Raw genomic sequence first — 14,120 nt, 5'->3', positions numbered from 1 at the left:
TCATAACCATTGCCACTATTTCCCCCTTTCAAGTCTATCTTATGTGGCCTTAATTTCCCTTCTATCATCAGCACTCTCCCTCCCTTCCTGCCCTTTCTATCCTCACGAAAAATACTGTGCCCTTCCATATCTAAGACATAAAGCATTAGATATGTTTATAAAGCATTACTTAAAAAATATATATCATCATCATCATAGTTAATTCACAATATGATACAATGAGAAAAGAGATTTCATGAAAAATTAAAGATAGCAGATTATGGTCTTCCAAGTCTCTCTGTCTTGAGCTAACTGGTAGATGTCAGATGGAGTTTTACAGTTCAGCCTATTGATGGTTTCATGTATGTATTGCCAAAATTGTTTGCATGCTCTTCCTCTACTTCGATTGCCATCTTCTGGTTTGTACAGGATGAAGGATTCCAAAAAGGGTGAGATTTCAGGATGTCTGAGTTGATGTCCAAGCCGTCTGAGTTGTAGTTTTTTGAAAAATATATATCATCATCATCATCATAGTTAATTCACAATATGATACAATGAGAAAAGAGATTTCATGAAAAATTAACCACTGACAAGTGGTTCTTCCTTGGCCAGATTTAGTACAGCAGAGTTACTGACACTGTCCATCCAAGTGTATTCAAGGATCAGTCTGAGACATGTAGTTCCAAAGGAGTTAATTAGATCTGTAGTTTTGTTGGTGCTTATTGTCCAGGTTTGAGAACCATACAAGAAGATGGATCTACTGGTTGCATGGTATAATCTTAATTTTGTCTTTAAATCATCTGGAAACCAGCTGTTTACATTTTTTAATATTCTTTTTCTGTATTGCTGATGTTCGATCCAGGATATTGAAAGTCCTTTACTCTAAGAATTTATTGTTGATATGAAGTATAAAGTTTTCATAACCTATCGAGAATACTTTGGACTTTTGGATGTTGATCTGCAAACCAATAAGTTTAGCATGTGCCTCTAGCAGACAGATGTTTTTGTGCATTTGTTGATTCTGTATCAGTAAGTACAACATCATCAACAAAGCTAAGATCAGTTATTTGCATGGTGTGGGTGGATGTTCTAATGTTAAAACCAAGCTCTTCTGTGCTGATGGTCCAGAAGATGTAGTCCAAGCATACCAAGAACAAATAAGGTGTTAGTACATCACCTTGCAGGACTATATATTTATAGGATACAGAGAAGATTCACAAAGGTAGTCAGTGGTCTTTTGAATGTGGAGTACGAGGACAGATTGAGAGAATGTAAGTTACAGAGCCTTGTGAATAGGAGGAAGAGGAGGGATATGATTGAGACATATAAGCTAGTCAGGGGTTGTTATCAGGTAGACATGGAAGAGATTTTTCATAGAATGGGAGAGGGGAGTAGAACAAGAAGCCATTGCTGGAAACTGTATAAGGAGGGTGTGAGCAAAGGAGTGAGAAGCAGGTTCTTTGCATGGAGGGAGGGTGGTTGGTGGGTGTGTTGTGGATGTGGACACATCCACAACACACCATTGAATCAGTTTAAGATGCGGAGGTCATCTGACTCCATGGAGGTCAATTGTTAATAATATTAATGTTTCTCTCATTCATCTCAGTTGTCGACTTCCCAGAATCCTGAAAAATGTTAATAATAATAATATGTTTCTCTCATTCATCTCAGTAGTTGACTTCCCAGAATTCCATTCATTATAGGAAAAATAAATCAATAAATACTAACAATCTTGTCCTTCTTGGATACCTATGACATGATTATTAGTATTTATCGATTTATTTTTCCTATAATGAATGGGATTCTGGGAAGTACATTTACTGCCCATTGCTGTAAATTGGCAGTAAATAATATGAGTAAATAAATTATCATGCCTGCATCACGATATTCATGCCGTAGGCGACAAATTCTCGATATCAAAAGAAACTGAACTTTTGATAGAAAATAAAACACAGGCCGATTATAATTATTCAAATAATTTATTCAATCAATATACTCTTCCTCAGCTTTGATACAGCATTTGGCATGGTCAATTAATTTGTTAAATGAGTTTTTTATATCGGTTTTTGGGATACTGTTGAGGGTCATGATCACTGCTGCTTGAACATTTTCAGTGGTGTTGTATCGCTTTCCTTTCATTGGCAAATGAAGTTGGGGGAAGAGAAAGAGGTCACAAGGTGCTAAATCAAGTGAATACAGTGAGTAATCCAACACACAAACTTGGTTTTTGCTCAAAAACTGTCTCACAATGTTCGAACGATGAGATGGTGCATTATCGTGGAAAAGTGACCAGCTGCCTGCATCACGATATTCATGCCGTAAGCGACAAATTCTCGATATCAATTGCTTCAAAACTTCAAGATAAAATTCGCCATTGACCGTTTGGCCAGGCAGAACGAATTCTTTGTGAATAATGCCCTCGGAATTGTAGAAACAAATCAGCGTTGTCTTTACTTTTGACTTCTCCAAGCGACTTTTTTTTCAGATGCCCCTCTTCTGGTGGTGTCCACTCAGCACTGTGATGTTTTGTTTCAGGCTCATACTCAAAACATCATGTTTCGTCACCAGTAATGATCATTTCAAGGAAGTTTGCGTCCTTACGAGAGGTTTTAACAAGGTCCTTGCAGTGTTCAATTCGATACTATTTTTGGTCGTCGGTCAACTTGTGGGGAACAAATCGCGAATTCAATTTATGAAGCCCCAAACTCTCGGTCAAAATGTTGTGCACAGTTGATTTTGGAATCCCCAATTCATCTTCAATCAATCTCACAGATGATTTCGGGTTTTCTTTGATGACATCATGCACTTTTTGGATGTTAACTTCACTCAGTTCAGTTTTTGGACGGCCCGGCTTTTCGTCGTCCTCAAGCGTCTCATGACCAATTTGAAATCGCTTAAACCACTAATAAACTTGAGTATGGGATAAGCATTCATCACTATATGCTTTTTGAAGCATTTGATGCATTTCGGTAAAACTTTTACCAAGTTTAACACAAATGTCAATCGCACAACTCTGATTTTGAAACTCATTTTCCGACCGTTCGTCAAAACACAATGTCACTCTTGGCACTTCAACTCGGCTTCTAATGAAACAAATGTTATAAACAGTTGACACAACACTAATGAAGGTTGCTGCTTTCAACAACAAAAAGATGCAACAGGTGGCACCACTAGTTTCTTCTATTTTTGAAAAGTTTGGTTTCTTTTTGGATAGAGGGTGTATGCATGAGAATGATAGTCTTACATTCGTGCTGATACCTCATGATCTTGCCATTGTGATCTTCAGATCTTTCTAGTTTTGAAAACTTTGGGATATGTTTGAACTATGAACTATACATCTATAATAATAGAAATTGATATTTATTATTCATCAGGATTACAGTTGGTGGTAGTAATATTACTGGAAAAATTAGAAAATATTGCATTATGAAATCTGCACATTATGAAACTCAGTATGTTATTTAATAGGTATATTTAGTTTATCTAATTAACATTATATATCAAATCTTAAATTCTAATGATTTGCTAATATAATTAGGTGTTACATCCTGGTATACAGGAAAAACTTGAAAAGGACCTTGCTGTGTTTCACTTTTTAGCTAGGACTTTGGAAACGCTGTTTCCTTCTCTAAAGTGGTTGAGCTTAACTGAATGTGTTCAAGAATTCAACTCTTTTATGCTTAGTCAGGTAAATAAACATTTCTTACTTGTGAAAATTATAAAAGCTAAGTTATTTTTTATTTTCATGGATATTCTGTGTTGTCACTTGTGGAAGTATAAAAAAATCGGGTTTAGTTAACTAAATTTGAATTTTTACTATTACATTATACTTTATTACAACATGGAATCAAGAAACTCATTGTATGAGGTGCATCCTAAATGCTACAGTGCCTGTTATGCAACATAACCATACCTTGAATTCATTTACAGTCCTTGCATTCATAACTTCTCTAGTAATACAGTCCAATATTATCTAGTCATCTTTTCAAATAAAGCCTGCTCTTCACAGTTATAGTTATCACACATTTATGCACTTTCCAAGTATTGCTTCTCATTGTCACTGCTTTCATTTGAAAAGTTTCCTCTTATAAATGTCTCTTGTGCCTTAAGGATTGTAGAGTGAAACCTCTTCCTTTCTAATGGGTCAGTGTTCTGTTTGTCACTTTCTCTAGGTGCCAATATCTCCTCCATCTTCTGAAGACTCCAAGTTGAATACATGGCTTGCCTTTCAAATTTCAAAACTCTAACACTTTGAAATATTGAATTGGTATCCCACCTAGTTGCTCACATAGTTAGTCTGTTCAAATGACCAAAGAGACAGAAAATCAGTTTTTGCACCTTTTACCACTTCAAATTAGTATTATTTGGAAACAGCTACATATCCTTATTTTAAATCTTTCTCAATATCATTAACATATCAGTTTCGATTATTAAAATTGTAATAATAGTATGATTAAATTAATCTAAATCAGTCTCCTGTGACACATCGTATTGATTTTTCTGTTCCATGTTACTATTCTTCCATACATAATTTGTGCAAGACTGATGACTGAATATGTAGAAGATGTTTTGAGATTGAGCACCAGTTGTGTGGAGAAAATAAAACATGATAACAGAGTAGAGAATATTGACAGAAATCATGGAATGTTAAGTGTCTGCAATATTGTTGAAAGTGCACTGATGGAAGGTCAAGAGAACGGGGACAACTTTGTGAAAGTAGAGAATACTGACAAAAATCAGGAAAATGTTAAATGTTAACAGAAAGTTTTTCAGTGTTGGAAGGTCAAGAGAATGAAGACAATTTCATGAAAGAAATAGCACACTCATGTGGGATCCTTCATAGTACAAAGCTTGTGGGACTGAATGGTTACAGAAACATCAGGTGATTGGTTGAGCTAAAAAGAGAAAAAAAAATGACAGGTATGAAATAAGAAACAGGAACGTATGACTAAGCAAGAGGAGAGTAACGGAGAAAAATTTTTATGGTGATTCTGTGATAAGAGGAATTCTTAATAAGAGTGAGGCTAAATGTGGTTTTCAGTAAAGTGAAAGAATTGATTGTTTTGGCTGGTACTAATTACTTGAAAGGTGAAAAATACTGCATGAGAGAGGATATGCAAGATATTGGAAGAAGCAAAAAACAATGAGAGAGAGAGTAAAAATTTCGTCTGCTGCCATGCTATGATAGAAGTGAGTTGATCAGGAGAGTACTGATTGCAAATGAATCAATACGCAGGTTGTGCAGAAGGAGTGGTGTGCAGTTTATAGACCTGTGAACTGAATTTGATGTGGGATTTTCAATTAAGAAGGGATATATAGGAAACTCAATACATAGTGGAAGTCCCAAGACTTCCACTATGTACTGAGTTTCCTATATATGAGAAAACCATGTTTTACATTGTGGAAGTCTTGGGACTTCCACTATGTAAAAATAATTGATAATTTTACTCAGTATTATTATTATACAGGTATCTCCATGATCATAGTCAGAAGATTCATCATGGGAGGTCCATTATTCATACACTAGCCATCATTCACACAATACATATTATACCTCTCCTTAAACTCATTCACTGATGAAGCAACCCATTCTACCCATTCACCATCCTCCAAGCAAAAAACCCTAGTCCTAACACTTGCTAAACACACTTATACAGCTCACACTAGTGACTCCTTGTTCTCTTCCTTCTTGCCATGTACTGAAAAACGTCTTCAGTGTCAATCCCATGAAACCCCTTTAATAACTTAAATGCTTCTATCGTGTATCTTCCTTTTCAAGCTGGATTCAGGCCAAACAGAGGCTGTCAGGATCAGATCTTCACTTTATGACAAATAGTCGAGAAAGCATGGGAATATAACAAAGATCTGTATTTAAGTTTTGTCGATTTGGAAAAGCCATATGATAAGGTGCCAAGAGAGAAGCTATTCAATACGCTGCAGTTATATGGTGTCAATGGGGCATTATATCAAGCAATACTTAGTCTTTATTTGAGTTGTAAGTCAGCAGTTAGAATTGAAGGAAGTACAGAAAGATGGTTTAATGTTAAATCTGGTGTGAAACAAGGATGTACATTATCCCCTCTGTTATTCATTATCTATATGGATCACATTATGAAGGAAAGTGGTATTAAACATCATATCAAAATTGGAGATGTTAATGTCAGCTCTTTGCTTTATGCAGATGATGTTATACTTCTAAATAAATCCGCTACAAGTCTGCAAGATTCTCTGACTAAATTGAATAACTGTTGTAATAGATATGGTATGAAGGTCAGCAATAAAAAGACAAAGACAATAGGCAGAATCATTGAAAATTTCAACTGCGTTGTGAATGGAGAACCTGTGGAACAAGTAAAACATTTCAGCTACTTAGGCACGATTTTTAGTGAATATGGTAAATTAAATATAGAAATAGACAACAGAATCAGCAAAGCTGGTATGGTGGGAAGTCAATTAAATAAATTCATATGGAATAAGAGAGAAATTAGTCGGAACACTAAATTAGCTGTATACAAGACAGTATTCAAACCAGTTTTAACTTATGGATCTGAGAGCTGGGTCAGAAGTAAAACACTTGACCAAAGACTAGGGACCACAGACATGAGAGTCCTGAGAAAGATTATAGGTGTGAACAGATGGCATCAATGGTAATATCATATTAAAAACGAGGATTTTAGGGAAGAACTTGACATTGTCAGCATCCAGGAATGCGTTAGCGGAGCTAATCTCAGGTGGTATGGTCACTTAAACAGAATGGGCAAAGAAAGATTAGCAAAACAATTGTTCTCTGCCAGGTTGGCAGCAAAATGACCCAGAGGAAGACCAAGATATAGGTGGATTGATATGGTACAAAGCCTTAGATGATAGAAATATAAGATCTAATAATGTTGGAGTCTTGACATGTAACAGACTGATTTGGAGGAAAATTGTAGATAGGAAGTTAGTAATGATGTAATTTTTTTCATGTAGTACTATCTTATCCTGTACACCCCTTGAGGATACATGGCAGGAATTTGATGATGATAGGAGAAGAATAACCTCTCTATCCCTGCTTGTTGGTGTGTTCTTCAATGACCATGTAACCTGATGTGCAGTTTTGGTTACCTTTGCTATATACCCAATAAACTTCAACTCCCTATCCACAATCACACTCAAGTCACTGGCCTCCTCAGTTTCCTGCAGTTCAGCACCATCACTTTAGTACACAGCTTCTGATCTCTTATCAAAGTACATCACTACACTTGGCCACATCAAACTGACAGCCATTTACCTTTGCCCATTCTGCTAGTCAAGTATTCCTGCAGGATCTCTGCATCACCTTCATTTACCAAACCCCTTCCCATTGCAGCATTGTCAGCAAACAACTGAATATTTCATTTCAAATCATTTCCTGTATCATTACATATTAAACAACAGAGGACAAAGTACTGAGCCCCTGTGGTACATGACTGGTCACTTGCCTTCTCCTGGACTCAACTCTTTGATATCTGTCCATCAGCCACCCTCTATTCCATATAACTAGATTCATATCCCTAGACTTTGCAAAAGCATTTCACAAGATTCCACATAGAACTCTATTACATAAATTAGAGCAATATCACTGAGTAGCCATTTCCCTTATTCAACTCACTTGTCACTTGATTATAAAAAGTAAACAAATTACTAAGTTAGGACCTTTCCTTCACAAAACCATGTTGTCCATTATAGAGTATCATATTTCTATCCACCCAGTTCTGAATTCTTTCACCAGTTTCTCCAATACTTTAACCACCACTCCTGAGATGCTGATTGGCCTATAATTTGCTGCTTGTATCTTGGAGCCTTCTTTATGCAGTGTTGCAATATTTCAAGCACCTCTATTTCTTCAACTTCTATTCTCCTATCAGTTAATGTCACATCTGGCAATTCAATGTTACCACCTAGATAGTACATCTCTGCAAATGCTTACTCAGTCATTCAAATGTTTGGTTTGGTTCTAGTACCCTACCTCTCCACGATCAGCACTTTTTTAAAGTCATCCTTCCATAGTCATTCTTCCTTTTATTTTTCACATAGAGAAAGAACCTTGGGGTTTCTTTGGCCTTTTCAGCTAGCTTTCTCTCAGAATTAGCTTTGGCTTTCCTTTCTTACCATATTATTATGTGACACCTACTCTACAACTCTGTTTTCACCACTTAACCACCCAACTACAGCAAATCGCAACTACCACCATCAACTACACTAACGCCATCTACTGCCCCATTAGTATTTTTTTTTGTCTATGAATTGCATGTGTTCTCAAGACCCATTTGTCTATATGCTGGATGAAAAATCCAAGTTTCCAGGAGAAAAAACCCTGCTACCTCTGTATGAGATCGGCTAACTCACCTTCAATTGAAAATAACCAATATAAAGATTCTTCTCTTCACTACAAGAATTGAACTTAGACCTTTTCTAATTGAATGGCACAACATATCATCGTTCTTCAAATTGTGCTACGGAAGTACTTAAAAGAACACACCTGCAATCTCGAAGCTTTCAGCTCTGGAATGTGCGAGTCTTTACACACACACCCATGTCTTATATGGGATTTGAACCCTCAGCCTGTTATAAACAACTATAAAGCAACAAAGCCATTTTTTTATATAACATATTTTCTATACTATTCAGGCCAGCAAAAAAAGGCTTAGTAAAAATTCCTCTGGTCAGCAACTAGAATCAAGCTTATGATGCTGTCTCTTCTGGCAATTTAGTGCCATGGATGGCACACCTCACTTCCACTGAGCTACACAGGTTGACAATATCAGTCACCCTTCTTGCTTGTGCCTTATATCATACTTCTCATGGACATGCTAAGATAAATCGGAGCTACTTAAACCATTTACACTTTGCAGATGACATAGTTATCTTTACTTCATGTTCACATGAATTACAGTGTATCTAAATTCCAAATTGCTAGCAAAATAGCCAATTTAAAGATAAACTTAAAATAAAAAAAAAAGACCCAAGTTATGTTTCAACCAGAAATAATAAAAATCAGTGATGATGAAGTTGAACAAATGAGTCATTACATCTTTGGACAATAGATATCGGTGGATAAAAATACCATGTAAGAAGTCAAAAGATGAACAGTGCTTGGAAAGCATTTGAAAAATTAGTATCAAAAGCCAATTTCCACTAGGCCCAAAATAAAAGGGAAAGTTTTTAACTCATGCATTCTCCCTATATTGACATATGGCTGTGAAATATGGACATTAAATGCAAAGGAAACTCAAAAACTATGATCAACACAATTTTGTGTGGGAAGATGTATACTTGGTATCGCAACACTGGTTCACAAAAGGAAAACTTGCATAAGAAATCAAACAAAGTCTCTAATGTTATAGAAAGAGTGAAACATCTGAAGCTTCGGCATATTGCTCAAAGACAAGACCAGTGATGAACTAAAGAAGTATTGGATATCATGGGAGGAAAAACGAGGAAAAAATTGGTCAGCACTGTCCAAAAAATTGGACAGTGCTGACCAATCGCAATTGATTGCTGAAATTATCAGATTTGCAGGAGTGATAGAAAGAAGACCTTTAGCAGAAAGTCTTGGAGTCATCATAGAAAGACCATCACTCAACAGTGAATTGAGAGTAGCTAATGATGATGATATGTGGAACTACAGGGCAAGTAATTATGAACCATTTTGAAGGGAGCAATATCAGATGGTATATACTCAGGTCCAGGAGGATAAATCATGTAGGAGCTAGAGGAATGAATAGTATCATTAAGTGAGAGCTGCAAAAATAAGAAAATATTATCATGGATATATATATATATATATATATATATATATATAAGGAGAAATGTGTTCAGCTGACTCACGGGTGATACAAAGCTCAGGCAAAAAAAAGATGACCAATATGGTAAGGAAGTGAAATCAGATTGTTCTGACAATCTGATTTCGCTTCGAACAATTAGCCTGTAAAAGGAAGAATGCTTCATCCTCAGTGGTTCTAACAGGCACTTAGTGCTTCACACCTTTCTAAGTATTCTTGGATTTCTTAACTGTAATTCAAGGATAAAGTGGTTAGCCTTGTGTCTATAAGTATTCTTTTTTTTGTCAGTAAATTATGTGTGTGTGTGTTCTACTGGCTGGTTGCATGGTAGTGGAAGGGAAAAACCCTTCCACCTCCATATGAGAGTGGCTAACTCACTTTCAGTTGAAAAGCCCTGATAATGGTTGTTCATGGGATTTCTAATTTCTGTACCAACTGAGATACAGAGGAATCTCTCAGAAGAATGACTATGGAAGGATAATTTTAAGAGGTGCTAATAATAGCAAGGCAGACAAAATTGTTGAGTTGCTAAGCTGCTATGACAGATGCAACAGGAACTAATGTAAGAATAAAGCAGAATGTTGCAGAATCTGAGTACAAATATAGCTGTGGGATTAGAATGGTTATCATCCTGCAAATTACAACAATGTACTAAGGAATTAGCATCGACTCTGACCAGGCTGTTTAATTTAAGTCTTGGCTTTGGTAAAGTCCCAAGGGAATGGAAGGAGGACAGTATAGTTCAATTTAATAAAGGCGGCTCCAAGACACTGGCAGCAAATTATAGAGAAATGGGAATTATAGACCAATTATAGATCTTAGAAATGATGGTGAAGGTAGTAGAAAAGTTGGTCAGAATCAGAATTCATTAATGGGTGGATATGATCTTCTGTGTGTGTTGAGAGTTGGCCAAAGGGAATGACTACATGACTCTATTGCTGAATTTTGTGAAACCATTTGACAGGATAATAGTACATGGAACTCTGTTATGCAAATTGTAAACCAGAGAGTTGTATAGGGAAGAGCAAAATCCAAGAAACGCAGATGAAAAGTGGTGCACTGTGAGGATCTCTGCTTGGACCACTGATGTTTAATTTGTACACAAATGATATAGGAAATGATTTCAAGGGAAATATTCAGTTGCTTTGCTGATGATGATGATGATGTAACTTTGGGGTAGTGTGATAGTTAATTAAGGTGGTGTAGAGAGCTTGTAGGATGATTTAAACTGACAGTAAGGACAAAAGATAATGGATGCCAGTGCAAAATGACATATACTGGCCACTGAATTAGAAGCTTATTTAATGCTATGTTAGACCTCCTTATCCTGAATTACAGCATATATGCAGTTTGGAATAGATTCCACAAGGTGTTGATGCATCTATGTTTACAACACACCAGGCATTCACCAGACAGTCCTTTAACTGGCTTAGATTTGACTGAAGAGGACTTTGCTCTTGGTTCTGTTTTTCTAACATGTCCCATACATTCTCAGTGGGATGCAGATCCAGGCTTTGTAGTGGTCAGGGAAGATAGTGGAAGTTGCTGTCATGCCTTACTGAACTGCTGCTGAACAATTCTTGCATGATGGTCAGTAGCATTGTTGTCAATGAAACAGCCATGATTTGCTGGATAAAATGTCAACATGCAGGTGGACTTGATCAGCAACAATGATGGGATATTCCTTGGAGGACACCCCATCTTCCAGCAGTATCAGGGAAACCATTCCCTACCAACAGAACATGCCCACACTGTGAACCACCTCCAGAATCTTGAGTTGTGTTTATAAGGCAAGCTGGGTTCATTGTTTTATGGGGTTCCTGCTGAATTCTTTGCCTACTGTTGGTACTGTTCTAATTCAGATGAACTTTCCAATTCTTATCAGAAATCTGTGGTTTCCATATAGGCGTGCTACTGCCATTACCGATTCTCTTCAATTCCCTGCACGTAGTTCAGTGAGATGCTGGGTGCTGAATTTGCTGCCTGCCATTGGTACAGAACAAGGTGTACCATGACTCATTGGACCCATGATTTTTTTCCTTTTCCTCTGTCCGGTCCTGTTTCCAGTTCTTTGCAGAAATCTGTGGTTTCCATATAGGCAATCTACTGCCAATACTGATCCTCTTCAATTCCCTGTACATAGTTCAGTGAGATGTGGGTTGGGAACAGCCGTCATTAAATGCTTTGATTAGTTGCTGCACATAAAAAGTTCTGTTTATTTGTACATGCCTTCTCAGACGATAGCCATTTCATCCTGACAGACTGTCTTAGGACCACAGTTACACCTCTTAGGCAAGCAATGTTGGTTATTTTTTCCCTGATTAAATGCCTGAGATATCTCACCTTTTTGAGAAACCAGGCAACTCTGCTGTTTTCATAATCATGGCTCCAGCCAAAAGGATGCCCACTAAAAGCCTTTTATCAAACTCTGAAAGATCCTTTGTTTTTTCCCATTGTGGTCAACATCATCGACTATTATTGACCAGTAGCATTATTAAATAGTCGTTTAAAACACTTGGTTGCACACATGACCAGCTGTTTTGCATATACTCTGTGTAAGTGATATTTACATATATCTGCATAAAGGTTTCTAATTCAGTGGCTGGTATGTGTATAAAGGTATACATTTTGGGATGAAAAGATTACAAGCCATATAATGAATGCATCATTGGAACTGTACTTCAGGAAATTGACAAAACTTTGGTTTTGAAGTTAGTGGGTAGGGAACTGAAGTTCAGAAGACGCATTGTGAAGGTGGCCAAGATAGCTCATAGGATTACTTGCTTATTGAAGAATCCACTAACAAGCAGAGAAAAGTTATCCTTCCTCTTTATATATGATGCCTTGGATACAGCTATGTCTAGATTGCTGTGTTCGTTTCTGGTCACCTGTGGATGAGGAAATGAGTGTTCTGTGAAAAGCTCCTTGTGACAGTATATTTAGAGTTTGTGGTTGTTGCAAAAGTTAGTTAATAGGCAGAAAAGAGGGAATATGATAGAAACATTTCAGCTACTAAAAGGATTTTTAGGATTGATACAGAGGAATCATCAGGTAAGTAGAGGTGTGGAACTAGAGGTTATCACTGGAAATTGAGTAAGAGTGTAGTTAGCATTGAGGATTAGATTTTTCACTTTGAAAGTAACAAATGAGTAGAGTGGCTGGAGTTTGAGTGCTTTGTCCATCGATATGTTCAAGGAGAGGTACAATAGATAATGTGTGGATAGTGTGGGGTTTGATGAATCTTCAGACTATTTGAGGTTCCTGTATAATAATAGTAAATCTAGATAAATCTAGATACAGCTTACTTGACAGGAGTGGCTTAAAGGTCAAAGATAGATAACTGGAATGAGAATTTCATTTAGTCTTTAAGGAATACAGAAATCTGATCAGGTCGGCTTCTGATCTAATGTCCAATCCTTATGTAATTGTGGTGATTATGTATCCACCTGGATACTAAACACAGGACGGACTTCTAATTTAGGATGTAGCATAACCAGATTGCATTCCACATTGATTTAAATGTAAAACAAAATAATGTTTTATTTTGTTTTACATTTAAATAGATCTTGGAATGTCATGCAGGCTGAGAAATTAAGCTGGCAGAAAAATGAGAGAAGTACCATGTTGACATAATTGATATTACCAAGACATAAAAGACTAAAAACTAAAATAGGTGAGATTCTCTTAAACAATAGCTATAAGACATTATATTCAAACAGTATTTTTCAGGGAAAGGAAGGTGTAACGAATTGATGTCTGATGCTAATATTGTAGGCAGAGGTATTAACTCTTTATTCTAATTAGCAGTGCGCTTTTGCTTTCGTAACCTTTCTTACTTATTCCATTGCTTACTATGTTTATCCACCTTTCGTATTTACTAGTCGTATGCCTATGAACACTGGAAAATTTATTTGTTAAGACTGCGCCACCAGTATTTCTAAATCTGCATAAGACTTAGTAATACATCTGGTAGATCTCTCTCTTACTAGCATGAATTCCTTCAATAAAGTTTACATAAACAGTCGTGGTTCTTCTTAAGTACTTAAACTACACTTTTAATGCCTTAGTTGTTTCCCGCTCACAGATCTGAGTTTATTTAGGAACAGTGCATTGCAAAAGAAAAGATCAGGCGGCACTCTATTGACATATAATTAAAACACATTTATTTACATTAATAACTAAGTACATTAATTAAACGATAGGGAGGCTACTTTCTCTACCTATCCATTAGATTTTTAGCATAAAGAAACAAACTTTCCCTTTTCAATACTAAATGACTATACAATATAATTACTAAATTACTTCTCAGCTTATTAAATCAAATTATTGAAACTAATT

General features: G+C 36.4%; 1 protein-coding gene across 2 annotated transcripts in view; it reads left to right on the top strand.

The window, feature by feature from the left end:
- The window catches only part of LOC150104195 (putative aarF domain-containing protein kinase 2), a 176,937-nt gene that overhangs the window by 67,278 nt on the left and 95,539 nt on the right, over positions 1–14,120 (top strand). The window contains exon 3 of one of the 2 annotated variants that reach the window (XM_090396823.1): positions 3,518–3,667. The exons of the other annotated variant lie outside the window; for it this stretch is intronic. Within the exon in view, the coding sequence (XP_090252949.1) occupies positions 3,518–3,667 (150 nt within the window). The remainder of the gene's footprint in view (positions 1–3,517; positions 3,668–14,120) is intronic. 2 annotated transcript variants of the gene reach the window in all.

This window comes from Typopeltis vanoorti, chromosome 8 (assembly GCF_054136105.1).
Source record: "Typopeltis vanoorti isolate ZY-2024b chromosome 8, IOZ_Tvanoo_1.0, whole genome shotgun sequence".
In the NCBI taxonomy this organism is placed as follows: Eukaryota; Metazoa; Arthropoda; class Arachnida; order Uropygi; family Thelyphonidae; genus Typopeltis; species Typopeltis vanoorti.
The sequence above is the reverse complement of the archived record's forward strand: the minus strand, read 5'-3'. Positions and strand labels throughout refer to the sequence as shown.